Here is a 20,893-nt window from a genome sequence, read left to right as displayed (position 1 = left end):
GTACGCTACCGCTCTGCACTCACAGTAGTAAGCAGCGCAACTCCAGCCTCCTCCGCGCGCTGTCGCTCCGCACAGTTCGTTGTCACAGTCTCCATGTCGTCATCACACGCGCGTCTTCCTTCGTTGCAGTTCGTCCGTGCACAAAACGCAGCTTCCAGGCGCGTCGCTTGGTGGAGGCTTCATTGCTGACGCAAGCCAACGCAAGCCACGAGCGTGGGCTGGGCTGATGTGGATCAATCTCGCCTGGGTCAGTCTTCTCCTCTAACCTGAGTTGGATATCTCCCCAACAAAGTGACCTGGGTTAGAAAATGAGTTATCTCATTTTATGGGTGGAAACAAAAAAATTTGGGCTGTGTTGCTTTGCCTATGTGGATCCAACCGGGGTTGGATTTTTTGCTCACCGGTGGACATGCTCTGAGGGCGGAATTGTCATTTTTCAAAAAGCGAAGGCAAAATTATAATTTAGAGAGTTATGACATGATTGTAATTATGACGTAAGTGAGGACATAATCGTTATTTTCGCAGACCCTTATGAACAGTATGTCGACTTGTACCTACAAAGTGAGTGGTAAAACTGTAATTTAAAAGGTGATGGCAAGACTGTAATTATGGTGTAAGTGAGGACAAATCGTCATTTCTAAAAAACGGGAAGCAAAACTGTAATTTAAAGAATGATAGCAAGATTGTAATTATGACATAAGTGAGGACAAAATCATCATCTTCACATGTCCTTATGAACAATTTGTCGACTTTTGTTAACTTCGTGAACTGCTGAAACTACTGGTGGTACTAACTATTACAAGATACCACATCAACAGAAGCTTTTCTCTCAATTTAGAATCTCATATGTCTTAGAGGCATACAATCAAGCATACACAAATTATGAACCTCTAATATGCCTTAGCCCTGACCGCTGCGGGCGGGTTGTAGGAAACCCAATGAAGCCATTGCCAGCACTATCAGTAGCACAAAGTGTAGATGAGTGGTGCTATTACAAGCTACCATCCTAATATCTGCACAAAGTGTAGATGAACAGTACAAGACCAGCAGACTTAAATATGGTAGACAGAGGAATCCCATACTTTCCTGAACCAAACAGACCTTTCAAAAATGGCCACAAGCATACCACCAACAAAACACTGCACATGGTCTCCAAAGAGCCGGATCCCACCCCATCACGCGCTGGTAATTGAAGCCCCAACAAAGCGGTGGCCAGTGCTGTTAATTGCAGAAGCAAAACTGCTGTGGGAGGTATGAAAATTGGGGACTGGTCAAAGGTGAATTTTCCGGCTTCAGTATCTTCAGTGCCTTCATCACTTGAAGTAGATTGCTCCTTTCGTGTTACTTCAAAGACTGTCTCTGATATGCCCAAAAGTTTGAGTATGACACCAACAACTCCAAAAAAAAATGCACTCATGGCTGTTATTCTTCCCATTCTTTGGTTATTCCACCATGCTCGGATTGATAGACCAGTTCTAAGGTACTCTGATAAAGTGTACATAGAGTATACCACAAAAACAGCTAAAGGTATATAGTAAGCTGGATCTTGATCCTGCATTTACAACAAATATATAACTGTCAGAAGAGTAAAAAGCATATATATGGTTATAAGGGTTATTAATATGTATGTACGTACGTATGTGAGTGTGTGTGTAAATATATGCACCATATCTGCAATTTGTTAGAGGCAGTTATATCTGTTTATAATACAGTGTTTGGTTACAAATTTTCTTCTCAAGGCATGAACATTCAAAGGCGGGAATTTCATAGAGCACGATGTGCCCGGCTTGAAGTAAGAAGACATACTGTTCAGAAGAGAAAATAAAACTATGTTGTTCAGGAAAAGAAAACTTGTTGGATGGCCCGATTGAGCCTGCATAGAGCCCCCACTAGAACTTCTATCTGCTATATTCCTGAGTATGAAATCTATTTGGCCAGCTTCTATATGTCGTAATTCCATATAATCTGTAGGGAACTGAATTTAGCTTACTTTGCATCAAAAGAATATCTCACCTTGGGCAAGAAGTTTGAGTTGGTGATGATACTATAGGCTGGCAGAGCAGCATAACATAGCTCAGGAACTGAACGTAGTCCCCATGAAAGGATCCACAAGTAGCCCAAGCACTGCCTGAACTGGAGGTTCGCAAAGAGAGTACCAAATATGGGGCAGTTTTTGCTGATGAGGATTTCAAGCAGGCCAGTGGCCCACCTTTTCTGTTGGGTCATTGAAGCAGGCCCACCGGTAGGCGCACATCCTAGAAAGGCTGGTGGTTTGGGTGCATAAAGAATGGATCTCCAACCTTTGTTATGGATTGAAAGCCCAGTGAGGACATCTTCAGTTGTGGATCCATACATCCATCCCACCTAAACAAAAAGGAAAATGGATGGAGAGAATCATAGGAAGAGGGAATTGTATTTAACAAGAATAATGAAAAGGTGGGAAAACATTTAACATAACTCGAATCCTTCTTTTTTCCTATTCTAATTCAAATCTTGAGACATAAAATTGTAATAGTTTAAACCATCAATTTTAACTATTAAACAGGCTTGTACCTATACTATTCTGGAAAGGTTATTCTATCCAAATTGGCCATTTACGTGAATTTTGGCAGGTTTATTCCCAGATTTGATTAAAATTCATGTACCAAACTGATGAAACCCAAGTACCAGTTTTCTTTTTAATTATTATAAAAAAAAAAATAGACATCCTTTTGATCACAATAAAAAAAAACCAGACATCCTTCCGGTCAAAATCCAAGTACCAATCAAAGAGAAATATAAACCAGAGGATTCAAACCTTGTTACCCCAATGCGTGCCATACTCATAGTCAACACCAGCAACTTGGTATGCAGCCTCAATAGTTGTTGTAAGCATGTCCGGACACTCTGCCTTCCCATTCAAAGCATTAGCAGCTGATTTGGCAAATTCCTTCCCAAACATATGAAATAATTCTTCATCAGCTGATTTACCTATCAAAGGAAACCAGCAAACTAAGTCTTGTTGATCACCATCTTAAATTCTTAATACATTCAATATACACACGAAGAGAGGTTTGTGTTTCGTATTTGCTTACCCTTCATCATGGTTTTAGCATTTGTTTCTCCAACTTTCACAAAATTGGGGAAGAGACCATAGATGACTTTTCGTCTATGAACACATCCTGTTCCGGAATAAAAAGGTCCCTGAATTCCTGAAATTCCTTGTGCGACATACTACAAAATATAAGAGATGGATGCATTAATTAGTTAAGTGTTAGATAAAACAGTACCAACACCTTACAAGTAAAACTGCAACTTTTAGTGTCTAATTGTATCAGTGGTTGAATGTGTATAATGTGTTGCTACAACCTAAAAGTAGGCAATACATGTTACTGAAAGACCTAGTAGAGACAGCAGTTGCCCCAGCTACACATTTTAGAAAATAGAAACAACTGAGGTTATAGGAAAGGGCCCCTGATCAGGTATATATATTCATCTGTAACTAATTGACTTGTTACTCAAGGTAACTGTCTCTGTATCAAACCAGAGAAAAATATACGGTTAGTGCGCACCTTCCAAAGAACTATCATCTGATTTCCGAAAGGATCATCCTTTAGACCGTCATAGAAGACTTGAGGACACTGAACAAATGCATTTTCATTTTCATTCTTTGGTCCAAGTAGCATACACATTGCATGAAGAATAATGTTCGGGCTGTTGACGAACATGTCACAGTCCACATTCAACATGTAAGGAGAATTGGTCATCAACCCAGAGACTCTTGTCTGCACATTATAATATGACTTGATGGTAAGTACGTTGGTTAGGTAGTAAATTAGAAAAGGTCGTATGAAACAAATTAAATCATACCAGAACATTCATGGCCCCGGCTTTGGCATGATGTGGATGCTTAGGGCGTTTTTCTCTGGATATATAAACTAAATGCGGCACTGATTGATTCGAATGTGCTTCTTTGTTCTCCAATACAACCTTCAAAACTCAAAAGGTTTAGAGAATTAGAGCTTACGCATAATTCACCTGTAGTAGTAGTTAACTATATTTTATGGGATGACTCATTTAGCATTGCTTCTAATATTACCAAAAGTGCTTTTCATCAGATTGATAGTGTGTTTGGCATGGTGTCAAAACTATTTTCTGAATCATATTTCAAGTACCTTTACAGGAAAGGCACTTCAAACTGTAATGCAAAAAAATGAACTTCTAAGAAAGCGCTTCAATGAAATAACGCTTTCCTGGCCAAGATCCGATTTCTTATTACTTTCCCTTCATACACTACCGTAAGTGATTTCTTAGCACCAATTCCAAAGTAAATTTGTAAGAACTTTATATAAGGACAAAGCAAATAGAAATCAGTAAGTATTAAGACTATAAAATCTATTATGTAAGCTTGTATCTTTGTTTACCTTGATTATTGTTGGATGATCATTACGTTGTATGTTAGAGAAAACTGAAAAGTCGCATTCGATCATATCAGATGGATTGATAGATTTGAGCACTGCATCCTCGATTTTCCTGCTAAGTTTCTCGTACTCATCCTACAAAACATTTGTCATTAGTACACAAATTTATAGAGCGGAATATACCGACCTTCAAAGTAACAGCGAGATTAGTAAGACCAGTCATTGAAGTGACTGGAATCACTGAATGAACTCCATCACTCCAACCACAAATGGGAAGTGAAATCCACACACCCCAAATTGAAATTCACACACTTTTTTTCTTTTTTTGGTTAACATATTCACAAAAAGACAAAGTTACATTACTAAAAGACAAAATTTTAGTTACCAAAAATAGAAAATAGGCGTGCGGATTTCAATTTGGGGTGTGTGGAATTATCATTACCTTCAGTCTCTTCCATTCTTGCTTGAATTCCATTGAGCTATTATTATTTCCAGAAAGCGTGGAATTATTGGTGAAGTATCTAGAAGGAGCTCTAACTTGAACATTGTACTTTTTGCAAAAGGGAACCCAGATCTTAGCAAACTTTGATGCTTCCATAAGTGAGTAAAAGGTGATAGGGGAACAGCCATCATCAGAAACATAGCATGCTAGTTTGTTTGTTGGGTAATCAACTGCCAACAGAGACAGAACAGTGTTTATGGTAATGATAGGTGGTTCAAGCTCTGAGTCTGCTGTGGTCACAAACAAGTCTACTGCTGGAAGCTCATCCTTAGGCACCCTAATAAGTTTCAACAGAAAATCAGAATTACTCATGAAAGTAACAAAAAAGAAACACAACAAATGAGCTGTGGGGGGCTTGTGGCTACAAAAAAAGAAGCAAAAAGATGAGATGCCTCTGTTATTAGTGTTACCGTTGCAGGAGGCGGTCGGGGTATGGTTTATGGTTAACCATATTCCATTTGTTGTTCATGGTGATGACCCAACTGAAGGTAAACCAGAGCTCGCAGAGCAATGCGATGAACCAGGATAAACCATGTTTGTTGAAAGAGAGAAGACGATAAACAAGGAGTGAAAGGAGGAGGAAGAGCATTATAAACTCCATGACTTTATGCAGTGTGTTTCTGTGCTCAACCCTTTCATAGAGAGGAAGAGAGTGTGAGTTAGCCATGGTTAATGCAAGGTTCTGAGAGTTGTCTTAAAATTTATTCTGCATGTACATATTTATAACAGTCTAGAGCCAGTTGGTTATGTGGCATAGGTTTTCTAATGATGTGGTGATGCAAGCATATCCAACGTGGAAGGACATAATAAACAAATTTTAAAAACAATTTTTTTTTTTTTTGCATATGAAAATGAACAATGTAATCACAGAGAGTGTCAGCAGCTTCTGCTCTTGGCAGGTCCAAATAAAAATAATAAAATAAAAATGTACAAATAAAAATCTTATATCCATTTAGGCTTAATTGCTCAAGAACTCTTTTAAGGATTGTTGCTAAAACGTATGGTACTCAATTGCCAAATTCTTCGAGAAACGGAAAATGTGTTCTCTTGTGTTCTTAAGCCATACTCCAAACCACGTCTCAAGAACAGAGGAAACCACATTGATGTCAACAAGAGGACATGATAGTAGTCCAATTGCATGGGGGGTGAATCATCTTACATGCATACATATAATCATAGTCCTTCTGGACAACTTAACAGCCAAATTCAAACACGCATCAAGAAAGAGACAGAAGCTTGAGAGAGAACCTTGTCCACTACATTACTTACAAAACTAACTGACATTCAAAGTCCATTCTTTTAATAAAAATAAATAAAAATAAAAATAAAAAAATCTGACGTTCAAAGTATGGTCAGAGTGGATCACATAACATGACGTAGCAGCAGTCAGTGCTATAGTGATAGAGCAAATCTTGAAGCTGTTTGTTTGTTTATGCTGTATGATGAACATAAGATGACAAAAAGGATGAAAGATAGGATTCTCTATTCAAATTTTTCATATTAAACAGAATATAAAATCAGTGTTGGAAATTCTATCAAAACAGAGAAAACAGAAATACAACCAAAAAGAAAGACAAGAACAAAAGTGTTATCCAAATTGAATTCCTATAGAAAGGGACGACTCCCTGCAAAGTAGACAATGGACTGAAAACTTTGGCCTTTGAGCCAAATTGATAAACATCTTATCTTATGTATAGCATATTAATGAAGATAAAAGTATGTACCAATGAATTGTCAGAGGGGGTTTCTAACTTGTTCAAGTAAATTGGAAAGATCAATCTTTTTAACTGCAATTTGTTACTAATAATATAACTAAAATTTGTTACCAAGTAAAACTCTTACAAACAGACACCTTAGAGAATATAACAGAATAGGCTGGAGGAGTGGAGGGACACCAATATGTCAACATAGATAATTAGATATTCTTCTTTATTTCTTTTCTAGTGACTGGTAGAACAACTAGTGAGGTAGGTCCCCCACATCTCACTCTCTCCTTGCTCAATCAGGAGATGGCCTAGTGAGAAAGACTCTGTATTTGTTTCTTATTGCATAAAAGAAAGGTTACAATAGGTTCATGAGTTTCTTTCTGCGCCAACTGTTCCAAGCATTAAATATATGTCCATTTTCTAGTGGGCTATCTAAGATTAGCTTGCTGCTAAAACCGTAATAACCAAATGAGCCTTTTGGTTACCAACTACTCATACTAACTATCTAAAAAAATTGCAGCAAATCATTCTGACATGGTCTACCCTCCCTACTGCAATCATTGTGCATAATGAATCTAAATAAGAGTTGGTCGTAAGAGACGCATACCAGTGATATTTTCCGATGATGTCTAACATAATCTGATCGACTTGTGGGTGTAAAGTAGGGTATCCATTCAACAATCATACCCTAATTGTGAATTCCAGCAGGTACCATTGCCAGCAGCAACATATAAATGCATGACCCCACCTCTGGTACTCCAAGCAATAATGTTTGACAAAGCCAGGTACCATCCAAATTTATTTCCAACTTCATTTCCCAGCTCAGTGGTCCCAGGAATTAATCTTACAAGAACCCAAAAGAGCCCCAACACAGAAGCATCAAGCTTGAAATGAAATGCATGTTGTTTCTTTGAATTGTCCTGATCTGCCTAGGAGATCATTTCCTTCCGATGTAAAAACTTCTTTTAACCTCGAAACCATTCCTAGCACTACTCAAACAATCCCTCTCTAGCATCATTTCAAATATCAAAACAGCACCACACATGTCCCCATTCTTCCCAAACCCATCAATCATAGCATTGCACGCAACAAATGACAGTTCAGTCATTCCATCAAACACGTTACCTGCATCCCACACTTGACCGCAAACACAATTCGACGGAGAAACTAGATGAAACTAAATGCTTGTGATGCACCCTGCTAATAATGTCAACCTCGATCAGCCTGAAAGTTCCATTTGTGGCTACCAACAACTGCTCATAGGTGAAAGTTCCATTTGTCATGTCCATGGGAAAACCAAGCCACTGAGGTTGATGGGGCTGAACCATATCATCTGAAAATGCAGAAAAATAAAAGTAAGCATGATCATGACTACATAAAAAGAGTGTGATCAATAATGATCCAAATTGTGAAAAAAAAAAAAAAAAAAAAAAAAAAAAAAAAAATATTTGTAGGTATTGAATTTGTAACCTTTTGGACCCAAAGACGGTGAACAGCATTGTTCTTTCTACTCCTACTCTGCTTGTAGCAAATAAGCACAATTCCGACAAGGAAGAAAGCTACAACTCCAAAAATGACACATACCGCCGCTTTTGGTTGTGGCTTCTGAACTTGCAATGTCGCCGGCAGCAATGTTGTTGTTGGCCAAGGAGTGCGCGGCGGTTCAGGGAAGCTGGCAGCTGTTTCTTGGAGTTGATAGAGGCGGTGGAGGATTAGTGGTGGTCACTGGAGGTAATGGAGTTGCCGATGTAGGTTGGCGACGGCAGAGATGCTAAAACACCAATGTCATTCAAAAGTCAATATTGCCCCCACATTTCCGTTTTATATTTATGGATACATTTTCGACGCTTTTTCGGTCGTATTTGACATGTTCCCGGCGTTTTCGGCCTTACCAGCGCGTGTCTCGTACATTGTGAGTTAATAATATGAGCTCGAAAACATGGCGGAAATGGCCAGAAACGCATTGAAAACGTTCGGAAACGCGTCCGTAAATAAATTAGAAACATAGGGGTAATATGGACTTTTAACTTTGTTATTGCTGACGTGTTTCCCACCGTTTTTAACGAGTTTTAGGCGTGTTTGGCCATACCAACGTAGGTTGTAGGTTAAGAATCTATTATCAGAAGAGAGGATTTTACATATGGTACCTCAAGTAAACCTCATTCATCATCTCAATACACCATATCTATAAACTATCACATTGGTATCTCACTATTTAAATTCAACACAATTTTCAAACCTTTTGCCTATAACACCGTTAAATCTACTGTCATGAGAGTTATCTCATGGGCATTTTGGTCTTTTCATTTTTCCTTTTTTGTTGTTTTTCTTTTCTTAGGCTAATCACTATATTCTTCTTCTTCCCTTGTATTTAGTAACCTCTCTCTCTCTCTCTCTGCCTCCCACCTCTATCTCTTTCTTCAAAAACCCTGTACGCATCTCTCAAAATAATACTTCTTCATTAACCAAGTGAATCCTAGCTAGGCTTTTATATGAACCATTGATGGATTTGACGCAGTTGCTGATTGATTGTTAAGAATACCAATGATGCAAGAAGGGTAAATTTTTACTTTAATTTTTAGAATTTCAATCGAAGAACATGAAGATTCTTTATCAAGATGTGAAGATGATTATAGAATCAGAAGTTATATGAGGATGCAAGATGATCATTGCTTGATTTGCTTCTAGTATCTTTTTATGTTCGTCTCCAGTCTATCTACAAGTGGTATTTGATTCCCATCAATGACACTTTGGTTCTAGAGTTGAGAAATTTGGAATTAGGTTGGAGGGGCATTGGGTTTTGAGGTTGGATTGAGACTTTTAGTTTCGGATTGAATTGATGTGGATAATTCAACATTTTGGGGTTAAATTTGACGAAATTGAGGAGAAGAGACTCGAGTAGGGTGGTGAATTCATTGATGAAGGGTTTAATGATGGATGATGGTTGTGGATTGTGGTGGGAGCACAGGAGATTAAGAAAATTTTCTCCACGTCGAGCGGATAGATAAATGGAGTTGAGACATAGAGAGACAACAATATCCCTAAAAAAAATATAGATTTAACACCGTTATGACGGCATGTACAAAAGGTGGTATGAGTTTTAAAGTTAGGAGAGCAATATGATAGTTTTCAAAATTGATATACTAAAATGATGAATGACTCTTAGTTGAGGCATCGTTTGTAAAATTTTCTCTTCTCAGAAACATCGGAAACGCAACGAACAAGGCTGGAAATGCTTCGAAAATGTCCAGAAACGTGTTTGTAAATAAATTGAAACCGTGGGGGCAATACTGACTCTTACATATGTTATTTCAAAATAGTTCTAGACATTAGGAGAAAAATCATTAATGCCCCCAGGTTTCCGGTTATTTACGAATTACGTTTACGTCGAGTTTCTGGCAGTTTTAGACGACTTTTCGGCATTTCCGGCCATACCAGCATGCACCCCATAGCTTGTATATTATGAATGTGCTCTCATAAACGCCGGAAACTCAACAGAAACGTGTCGGAAACGTCTTGAAACACGTCCGCAAATAAATCAGAAACTTAGGGCCAATACTGACTTTACATATGTTATTTCTGATCACTTCTAGACCAATTGGAATGAAAAGTCATAATTGTCTCCAGGTTTCCGGTTATTTACGGATACGATTCCGACACGTTTCCGGCCGTTTTAGACGATTTTTCGGCGTTTCCGGCCATACCAGCGCGCACAGTGTAGCGCTTGTAGGTTAAGAATCTATTCTCGAAAACACTGAAAACGTGTCGTAATCGGTCGGAAAAGTCCGGAAATGCCTCCGTAAATAAATCGGAAACGTCGGAGCAATACTGACTTTTCCTATAGTATATCAGTGTTTCAGTTCACCTCTTCTTCGAGCTCGAAGAAATCGATTCCCTAATTTCCTCAGGCACCAAATCAAACAAGTCACTCGCGTACTCGACTCAAGAACAGTCCTCCGACGACCATGCTTTGACTCAAACACTCAAGTTAAGACATTAGCTCTGGTTTGATTTGGGGTTGGTGATATAGCTGCCCAGACACAGTCAAATCCAAACTCAAACTCATCATCAGGTAAAATTGCCCATTACTTTCAATCCTTGCCAATCTCAAGTTGTATCAACATTTAAACATTTCTTACTATTTGCCGAAATGAATGTGTCTTCTTTTGTTGCATTTCATCTTTGAATCGTTTATTTTCATGCTTTGGATGGTTTGTTCATTTGGTTTTCTGTAAATGTTGGTTCTTTTGCAACATGGATATGAAGATTGAAATTTGTAAAGGGCTCATCAAAGCATAAAATAATGATTATTTGATCCAAAATTGTATATATTACTTGAGGAATGTTATATGAATTTTGCAATCAGAGAAAGATATATAACAATTTCTGCTTATCAGCTGGTGGGCTATAGCTAGGGGTTGCTCTGAAAATCCTGAAGAGCTACAAACTAACATTACTTGGTGAAGATGAGGTGATTCTCTGTTCAACATGGATTTTCCATCTTTGTGCTCTTTGTCTATATTGACATAATAATTTTTGTTGTTTAATGAAGCATTGATGTCATACAGAATATTTGAAAAAAAAAATAATATACAATTATCACTGCACTTGTGGAATAACATCTAAGCGTGTGTTTATCTGTATCATGCCACCATTTATGCTTTTAGGGGGAAACTGGTTTCCACCTAGCTCATCAAGTGATTGAAAGAGCCTTGAGTATTCTAGGGGCTACTGTTCATTGGTATGATAAGCCAGGTTAGATTCTGTTCTTAATTCCTACACATATGATTGAGTTTGGGACTGCTTTGCATATATTTCATTACATTAAGCACCCCATTAAGTGTTGCAGAACTCGAAAGAGTTTGTATTAATTAGTAGCTTGATTAATGGACGCAGAAGCGCAGAGTAAATACCTTATCAAAAGACAAAAGGTTATATGCATTAACAAATTCCAATAGAAAATATAAAACAACTGCAAACACTTGTTGATAGTTCTTGTGAATTTATGACAATATTCATTCCTTTCAATTTACATTGTTCGAGAAATTTGGCTTGACTAGGCTATCCAATTACAACTAACTACGTACAGGCTAGGTTACATCTTAACAACCTTTCGGGTTGAGTGCCTCAACTTTATCTCGCTCCTCCTGCAACAGCTCAATCAGAGCTTTTTGTATTTTGTTCAGTTCAGAAATCTCTTCATTTGCCTTTTCTAGTTGGTTCTTCAATAAGCTGTTTTCTTCTTTGTCTCGTCGTGCTCTCTCGTCTTGTTGCATGTTCAGTTTCTTAATTTCTTCATTTGCCTTCTGGAGTTGTGTATGCAGTTCTCGAATAGTATTAGATGCATTCAACAACTGTTTTTTTAAGTTGTTTTCCTCTTGATTCAGTTCCTCATTGTCTCTTCGTGACTTGCATCTTTCAGTCTGCACATCAGCAGCTACATTCCCTTGCTTCTCCTTTCTTGGTTGCTCCACCGCTCTTAAATCACCCTTTGAAGGTGAACACCTGACATTGACATCATTTCCCTTGGACTTGGATATTGTGGTGGTTGGACTATTGGTTCCACATGGTGTAGGCTCTTGTTCAGATAGAGAATCCTCTTCCATGTGTGAATGATGTACCACTTCATCCACGTTCTTCTCAGAGTTTTTCTTTGCCTTATCGGTATTTCTTCCTTTCGCTTGCTTATCGGAAGTAGCAGCCTTCATGTGAGCAATACCAGACAAGGCATTGGGTGTTGGTGATGATGCTTTATGCTTGTTAGCATGTGGTCTAGAAGAACTTAATCCTGACACAATTTCTGGGCGACGGGTTGATGATTTTGTGGCTGTCTGCAGTGTGATTTTCTTCTGAATATTCCCATTCCCATTCCCATTAGGAGATTTGTCTGAAGAAACTTTTTGACTTTTGTGTGGGGCTACATTTGTATTCGGATCTGGGAGTGATCTCTTGCGAGAAGAGGACTTCTCTAGATTTGAATCTAAAACCGGTCTCTTGCGTGAAGAGGATTCGTCTAGATTTGAATCTAAAACGGCTCTCATGCGTGAAGAGGACGTGTCTGGATTTGAATCTAAAACTGGTTGACCCTGGTTACCTGACTTATTAGCAGCTTCCCTTTCTTCATTAATAGCCTTCTTATTGCGGCGTGGAGCATAGCCAATTTTGTGACAATTGGTACACCAGTAATCCTTTTGCCCTTCTGCTAACTTCTGCTTCAGTCTATCAAGAAGTACGGTATGCTCAAATCCCTGCTTATCATGAGCCGGGTTGATATAATCAGCTTCTATAACACCTATAACACCGCGGCCATCGCTTCCCGCAGCATTCCATACCCTCCAAAACGGCATGATCAGCCTATTCCTGTGATATACGTTGAACCCTTGAACATCCAGATGGTTTTCTGCATCTTTCACAAACCCAAGAGTGACCTCAGCAACCATATTTGTATCCTTCTTTCCCTTCTTGGTTTTCTTCGTTATATATGTCTCCTCCTTTTCAAGGGGCTTAGGCCTATACGTGATGTGCTGGGGCCACATCAAATCATTCAAAATGTTGTGATGCTCAACATCCTTGCCACGAAGAATGATTCTGAAGTTGGGGGGAAGCCGCAAGTAGATAATTGCTGCATAACTCCTTAAAGAGTGACGGTAGGTCAAAAAATGACGAGAGTTTGGATACTGTTCAGCCATTTGTATGTTCTTCGCATCCCGGTTCACTCCCCTCATTTGAATATCATGAGCTTCACTATCTAAGTCAAGCTCCAAGTTTCCTTCGTCGTCCTCCCAAAGGTTGTATATGATTATTCGAGTGCCTTGTTGCTTCATCATCCGAAATTGGTTTTTCAACTCTTCCTCACTCTCAAATGGCGACCACTCGAGTATCGTCTCCAAATTTTTGTTCCAGTTTTCGCTTGAGGATCGTAACATCTCTGTGGCAATCCCTCGTCTTCTCTCATAGTCCAGTATGGGGACTACAATATCCTCCTTTCCCGTGCTCCTCAAGAAAGTGTAAGACAACAACCCTATGCTCTGGGTTCCACTTGTACGAGAGAAGACGATGACGTCAGCCCCAAGCCTCATGGTACTTGTTTTGAAACCATTTCCATACTGTCCAATGGTGTCTTTCTTCTTGCTTTTCTCCGAGTACCCCAAAGACATGCACTTCCTCATCTTCTCTGGGTCCATCCCGCCACCATTGTCTTCAACCAGGAGCATTTTGCTTCCGTCTTTCTTGTTGTCAAGCACGTCTACATTGACATAGGTAGCACCATTGTGCACTTCGTCCAGTGCATTGTCTAAGAGCTCTGCGAAAGCTCCGAGAGCCCACTTGTGACTCGTAGCGTTGGAGTGCAGAAACTTGGGGTGCATCCTCGCGTGATCGAATCCATTAGTGGAAGACAAATCAATGTTTCTACGGGTGTTGCGAGCAACTCCTTCGTATTCCCCAGCCCTCCAAAACTGCTTGGTGCAGCTTTGGCGACCATGGTTGTTACTTTTCCCCATAGCTGAGGCTGGCTTTGTTGCAAAGCTAGGCATTCAAATTTCAGGGGGAATGAGAAAGAAATTAGTATAGATATGTGAATTGTGAGTACAAGAGGAGGCCCTATTTATAAAGACCTTTCTCCAAGGTATATGGATAATTTTCATCCTTTTTGGTTTAGGAATCCTTTCTCTTTATGAATTCTAAGGTGAATAGGAAAAGGAACCCACGAAAGTTTTTCAAGAATATAGAAATAACAAATAGTCATTATACATAATTATGGAACCCCTTTCCTTTTCTTTCTAGGAATAGGAAACAGTATCAATTACAGTATACATCCAGGCAAACATGTAGTTTCTGGAGTAGTAATTTGGATTTCCTCTTCTTTTCAGGAGTCCTCTTCTAACTTTTTTTTATCCCATGGGGTGTTTGTCCATTAAAATAAGATGGAGGCAAAAGATACACAGTTTGATCACATTGAAGGGCACAACAGCTAGGTTGAAGCTATTGCTAGAACCCAAAACTTAGACATAAACTCAACAGGGAGAGTCAAGCACTCGCCCCAACTTATTCATAATCTTCCAGGACCACCATACACATGCACGCGGGGCGGGGCTTCCCCAGAGCAATGCAAATAGAACCCAAATCCAAGAACGACCAGGATCCCATGTTTTTATACTGGGAATCGTAACTTAATTTATGGACATTAGGATATACTACGAATTGCTGGGGCTTTTCATCAAGACTTTAGCTGGATTTCTGTCCCCTCAAGAATTTATGGGGACGAGTCACAATATGGCAATATGCCTCTATATATTTACGTTTTTAACAAAAGCACACCGTCACCTATTTGAAAAGGGATAATACTTTGTCATTGATGTTTGAAGAACCTCACAAGGTTTGCTTCTCATGTGTTTTGGTTTTTCTGTAAATTAGTTACCCGTAATCTTTTATTTCTGGTGTTAACTGACTCTCATTTTCAGGTTAGGGTAGTTTCTGCTCATTGAACTCCTGATTGGATGCATTCTTATGCATTGTCTGCCCGGGAAAGAGGAATTCAGGTCATGATTGCTGATGCTGGTGGCGTAGCTCACTCGCCAGGTATCGAATCTTTGCTCCAAACAGGGTACTGTAATAACGCAACAACTTTTGAATTTTTTGTGTTGATTTTATCATTTCTTTGGCTTTTCAGGAGTGGTAGCTACATCCACTTTTCCATTGCCTGTTATTGGTGTCCCTCTGCGTGCTTCTACATTGGATGGAGTTGATTCGGTTCTATCTATATTGCAGGTATGTATTTGAAACTCTACAAGTCTACCATCTTGTAGCCCTAGAAATATGAACTCTGAGGCATCACCATGATATTATACAAATTTAGGATTATCGATTGTCGAAGTGCTGGGGCTTGGCATATTTTACAGTTTAGACATCATTCTTCCATTGTTGGATACAAGACTTTTATGTCAGAAATGATAAACCACTATACCAGTTAGGAGATTGTGAGTGGTTTCCTCGTAACTTTTTTTTTTTGTGTGTGCGACTTTTAACCATGCAGATGCCAAGAGGGGTCCCCAGTTGCGACAGTTGCTATAAACAATGCCACCAATGCTGGTCTGCTAGAAGTCCAGATGCTAGCTGTTTATGATGCTGATCTATTTGCAAGGTTGGGTCATTGCACTTCATTATCCATGTTGCAAAGCTTTTAGTGACCTATGAATTCAAACTTTCCATAAATCTTTGTCTGCATTTGCTAATGTGAAGTTAAATTAACTGCAGAATCAGCCAGTATCAAGAAGACACAGAGCGAAATCTTGGCAGAAGATGAGAAGCTACAGAAAGTTGGTTGTGAATCTTATTTGAATCCTTGATTGCCAAAGAAAAAAAGCAGTATGGCCATGTATGTTCAAGTTTTGTAGTTTTACTTTCTCTTGAAGCCGGTCTCCTCAACATTCTATTAAACTAGGAGAAGTTGAATTCAAACAAAGACTACAAGCTGTTAGATACTTTTTTATTGAGACGCTGTACAATAGCCAAAATTGAAGGTCCGTGCTAACAGAAACATTAATGTATTTTATTTGAAGAGGTCTCATAGTAAAAGGAAATGAGGAAACATTATATGTAAATGAATGAAGTTGAACTGTAGAGGCTTGTGAATGCTTTTGAGTTTGTCATTGTCTATAAACATAGCTTAGTCTCCATTATCTCCTATTCTGATCATCTGAATACTGGATGAACTGAAATCTGAACCACTGCTGGAAACGAAATATGTTTCTGCTGGAACTGAACTCCATTACTGGAAGTTCAATACTTGAGGAAGAAGGTATTGGGATTAAAGGAAGGTATTGTACATGAAAAAATGAACAGCTTAGCCAAGTCTAAGTGGTAGTGCAGAGCTCGTCTGCAGCTCCTTGAAACTAAAACTCAATATTAGTTGCATGTCTATTTTAAGCATATATGGAACTATCAATCTAGATATCCAGTTGATCATTCAGACTTATACAGATTCTTCATTTCAATCACAAGAATGTATGTGCAACTGTGGAGATGACTGTTGGTGATCTGGGTTTAGGAGCTGAAGAAAAGACTTGGCTGACTCTAGCGTAAAAATCGAGTCCTGCAACTAAAAATTGTATCTTTTTGTAAAACCCCAATTTGTTGTACAAAACCACAAAGTTGGGGCATTTTCTCTTAATTTTAGAATTTAGAGTAATATATTTTACAAAGTGAAAACTATAAAAGCTCCTCTAGTACTATTACAAGCTACCAATATCTACAAAAGGTGCACAAGAGTAGTAGCAAAACAAGCAGACTTTCACCGACTTCAGTAAGTAATCACATATTTGCCACTACCAAACAAGCCTTTAAGAACTGGGTGGAGAGGCCCCGACGGTTGAGAACCCAATGAAGCGATTGCCAGCACCATCATTAGCACAAGGTGTATAAGAGTAGTGGTACTAGCTGCAAGCTAACCGTCCTAATATCTGCACAAGGTGTAGAAGACTAGTGCAAGACCGGCAGACTTGGATAAGGTAGACACAGGAATTCCATACTTTCCTGATCGAAACAGACCCTTCAGAAATGGCCACAAGCATAACACCAACAAAACACTGCACATGGTCTCCAAAGAGCCTGATCCCACCCCATCACGGGCTGGTGGTTGAAGCCCCAACAAAGCGGTGGCCAGTGCTGTTAATTGCACAAGCAACATTGCTGTGGGAGGTACGAAAACTGGGGACTGATCAAAGGTGAACTTTCCGGCTTCGGTGCCTTCATCACTCGAATTGGACTGGTCTTTTCGAGTTACTTCAAAGACCGTCTTGGATATGCCCAACAGTTTGAGTATGACACCAAGAAATCCAAAAAGCCATGCACTCATTGAGATTATTCTTCCCATTCTTTGGTTATTCCACCATGCTCGGATGGATTGACCAGTTCTAAAGTACTCTGATAAAGTGTACATAGTGTAGATCAGAAGCGCAGCTATGAGTATATAAGAAGCTGGTTCTTGGCCCTGCATGTATAACACATTTTGAGCTGTCAAAGGAGTAAAAAGCCTTGTCCAGGAAAAAAAAGTGTAAAGAGCAATTGTTATTGTTGTCTGCATAGAGCCGCCACTAGAACTTGTATGTGCTAATTTTATCTGAATAAGAAGCTCACTGGCTACAGCGGCTACAGATCATAATTCCATATACTCTGTAGGATCCTAAATTTAGCTTGCTTTGCTTAAAAAATTTCTCACCTTGGGCAAGAAGTGTGAGTTGGTGATGATACTATAGGCTGGCAGAGCAGCATAGCATAGCTCGAGAACTGAGCGTAGCCCCCACGAAAGGATCGTGAAGTAGCCCAAGCACTGCCTGAACTGGAGGTTTGCAAAGAGAACACCAAATAATGGGCAGTTTTTGCTGAGGAGGATTTCAAGCAGGCCGGTGGCCCACCTTTTTTGTTGGGTCATTGAAGCAGGCCCACCGGTAGGCGCGTGCGTCTCCTAGAAAGGCTGGTGGGTCGGGAGCATAAACAATGGATCTCCAACCTTTGTTATGAATTGAAAGGCCAGTCAGGATATCTTCAGTTGTGGATCCATACATGCATCCTACCTAAACAAGAAAGAAATTGGATGCAGTGATTTCACAGTAAGAGGAAATTCTTTTTAAAAAGATCACTAACAGGACAACATTTGACATAACCATAAAAAACAAGTTGGTTGAATTCCTTTTTTTTTTTTTTTTTTCTATTCTAATTCAAATCTTGACATATAGTGATGCAGTAGTTTAAACCATGAACTTTAACTTTTAGATAGTCTTATATATATTGAACTAAATTCCTACATTTATAGGAATCTCTATCCAAATTGCCCATTTATGTCAAATTTTGGTTGATGCTGTCCCAATGTCCTAAACCAAAACAAAATTCATATTCCAAGCTGATAAACTCAAATACCAATTTTGCAACAAAAGAGAAAAGACATCCTTATAATCAAAGTCCAAGTACCACTCGAATAGAATATATAATCAGAGGATTCAAACATCAAACCTTTTTGCCCCACTGTGTGCCATACTCATATCCAACACCAGCAACTTGGTATGCAGCCTCAATAGTTTCTGTAAGCATGTCTGGACACTCTGCCTTCCCATTCAAAGCATCAGCAGCTGATTTGGTAAATTCTTTTCCAAACATATCTTGTAATTCTTCATCGGCTGATTTACCTATCAAAGGAAACTAGAAAATTAAGTCTTGTTGCATAATATGTTTATCAACAAAATCATCTTAATACATTCAGTACATGGAGAAAGGTTTGTGTTTCACATTTGATTACCGTTCATCATGCTTTCTGCAATTGTTTCTCCAACTTTCACATAATCGGGGGATAGACCATAGATGACTTTTCGTCTATGAACACATCCTGTTCCAGAATAAAATGGTCCCTGAATCCCAGAAAATCCTTGTCCTACATACTAAAAATATAAGAGATGAATAGAATGATTAGTTAGGTATTATAGAAAACAGATTTTCAGTGCCGGCAGAACTTGTAGGTAAAAGTAAAACTGTGCCCTAAAAGTACGCAATGCATGTTACTGGAAGGGGTATTAGAGAGAGCAGTTACCCCATCTAGAAGTTTTAGCAAATAATACCAACTGACGTTATATGAAAGGCTCAGCACAAGGTATATTCATCTGTAACTAAGGGGGAAAAAAACAGGTACTGCAAGAACGCACCTTCCACCAAACTATCATTTGATTTCCGAAAGGATCATCCTTTAAACCATCACAGAAGACTTGAGGACACTGAACAAATGCATTTTTATTTTCATTCTTTGATCCAAGTAGCATACACATTGCATGAAGAATAATGTTTGGGTTGTTGATGAACATGTCACAATCCACGTTTAGCATGTATGGAGCATTGGTCATCAACCCAGAGACTCTAGTCTGCATATAATTGTATGATTTAATGGTAAGTTGGTCAGCTACTTAACTAAACAAAGGTGGTCTGAAACAAAGTAAATAATACCAGAACATTCATGGCCCCAGCTTTGGCATGATGCGGATGCTTTGGCCGTTTTTCTCGGGATATATAAACTAAGTGTGGAACTGCTCGATTCGAATGTGCTTCTTTGTTCTCCCATACAACCTTCAAAAATTAAAGGAATAGAGCTTAGGCATAATTCACTGTAATACTGGTTAATTATTTTTTAAGGGATGACTCATTGATAGTATGTTTGCCTGTTTGGCATGGTTTGGAAAATAGCCAAAGGTGTTTTCTGAGTCGTATTTCAAGTACTTCTACAGAAAAGCTGAAAAGGCACTTCAAATTGTAATAAAAAAAAAAAAATCAACTACTAAGAAAGCACTTCGATCAAATAGCTCTATCCTGGCCAAGAACCAATTTACTATTACTTTCCCTCATATACTACTGTAAGTGCTAAATTTATAGCATCAACTCCAAAGTAAATTCTGTAAGAAACTTTAGAGAGGGACAAAGCCAATACAAGTAAGTAAATCTATCACTATAAATCTATGCTGTAAGCTAGTATTTTTTTTTTTTTTTATTACCTTGATTATTGTTGGATGATTATTACGTTGTACATTTAAGAAAACTGAAAAGTCGCATTCGATAGTATCAGATGGATTGATAGAGTTGCACACAGCATCCTCAATTTTGCCACTAAGTTGCTCATAATCATCCTACAAAACATGAAGACAAACAAGTTCATTTGTCATCAGTACACAAATCTTATCTAACAAATTTATAGAACGGACTTCAGAGGACTTCAATGTAACAGCTAGACTAGTAAGATCAATCATTGAAATGGCTGGATTCACCGAATGGACTCCAACCACAAATAAAGTATCATTACCTTCAGTCTCTTCCATTCTTGCTTGAATTCCATTGAGTTATTACTATTTCCAGAAAGCGTGGAATTCTTGGTGAAATATCTAAAAGGAGCTCTAACTTGAACATTGTACTTTTTGCAGAAGGGAACCCAATTCTTAGCAAACTTTGATGCTTCCACAAGTGAGTAAAAGGTGATAGGGGAACAGCCATCATCAGAAACATAGCATGCTAGTTTGTTTGTTGGGTAATCAACTGCCAACAGAGACAACACAGTGTTTATGGTAATGATAGGTGGTTCAAGCTCTGGGTCTGCTGTGGTCACAAACAAGTCTACTGCTGGAAGCTCATCCTTAGGCACCCTAATAAGTTTCAACAGCAAATTAGAATTACGCATGGAAGTAACAGAGGATTATAAATAGTATCACAACAAAAATGAGCTGTGGGCAGCTTGTAGCTCCAAAAAAAAGGGAAAA

General features: G+C 38.8%; 2 protein-coding genes and 2 pseudogenes across 3 annotated transcripts in view; 1 reads left to right on the top strand and 3 right to left on the bottom strand.

Moving 5' to 3' along the window:
* Positions 1-787: 787 nt before the first annotated feature.
* Positions 788-5,569, bottom strand: LOC101296894 (cellulose synthase-like protein H1-like). Its single transcript, XM_004287912.1, has 9 exons — positions 5,313-5,569; positions 4,843-5,179; positions 4,404-4,535; positions 3,850-3,969; positions 3,552-3,764; positions 3,075-3,213; positions 2,798-2,970; positions 2,014-2,364; positions 788-1,552 (listed from the first exon to the last, which is right to left on the bottom strand). The coding sequence occupies exons 1-9, from the start codon at positions 5,567-5,569 to the stop codon at positions 1,007-1,009; spliced, it is 2,268 nt and encodes a 755-aa protein (XP_004287960.1). The 3' UTR covers positions 788-1,006.
* A 6,141-nt stretch (positions 5,570-11,710) lies between these two features.
* LOC101303459 lies at positions 11,711-14,110 on the bottom strand. Its single transcript, XM_004289131.1, has one exon. It carries the CDS (start codon positions 14,108-14,110, stop codon positions 11,711-11,713), a length of 2,400 nt encoding a protein of 799 aa, XP_004289179.1.
* Positions 14,111-14,964: 854 nt separating this feature from the next.
* On the top strand, positions 14,965-16,021 carry LOC101303166 (annotated as a pseudogene).
* Positions 16,022-16,796: 775 nt separating this feature from the next.
* Positions 16,797-20,893, bottom strand: part of LOC101296603 — a 4,413-nt pseudogene continuing 316 nt past the window's right edge. Inside the window, exons 2-9 of the transcript XR_183716.1 lie at positions 20,443-20,779; positions 20,138-20,269; positions 19,596-19,715; positions 19,301-19,513; positions 18,901-19,039; positions 18,618-18,790; positions 17,827-18,181; positions 16,797-17,598 (exon numbers count right to left, since the gene is read on the bottom strand). The product of XR_183716.1 is annotated as a cellulose synthase-like protein H1-like (transcript). The remainder of the gene's footprint in view (positions 17,599-17,826; positions 18,182-18,617; positions 18,791-18,900; positions 19,040-19,300; positions 19,514-19,595; positions 19,716-20,137; positions 20,270-20,442; positions 20,780-20,893) is intronic.

This window comes from Fragaria vesca, linkage group LG1, assembly GCF_000184155.1.
Source record: "Fragaria vesca subsp. vesca linkage group LG1, FraVesHawaii_1.0, whole genome shotgun sequence".
In the NCBI taxonomy this organism is placed as follows: domain Eukaryota; kingdom Viridiplantae; phylum Streptophyta; class Magnoliopsida; order Rosales; family Rosaceae; genus Fragaria; species Fragaria vesca.
This window is presented reverse-complemented; position numbering and strand designations above follow the sequence as displayed.

Bases quoted from the DNA above. Each gene is read 5' to 3' on its own strand.
- LOC101303459 (XM_004289131.1), bottom strand. From the start codon at position 14,110: ATGGGGAAAAGTAACAACCATGGTCGCCAAAGCTGCACCAAGCAGTTT.
- LOC101296894 (XM_004287912.1), bottom strand. From the start codon at position 5,569: ATGGCTAACTCACACTCTCTTCCTCTCTATGAAAGGGTTGAGCACAGA. The intron at 5,180-5,312 runs GTAACACTAATA...GAAACTTATTAG, and splicing joins CCCGACCGCCTCCTGCAACG to GGTGCCTAAGGATGAGCTTC. The intron at 4,536-4,842 runs GTAATGATAATT...AATGTTTTGTAG, and splicing joins AAGAATGGAAGAGACTGAAG to GATGAGTACGAGAAACTTAG.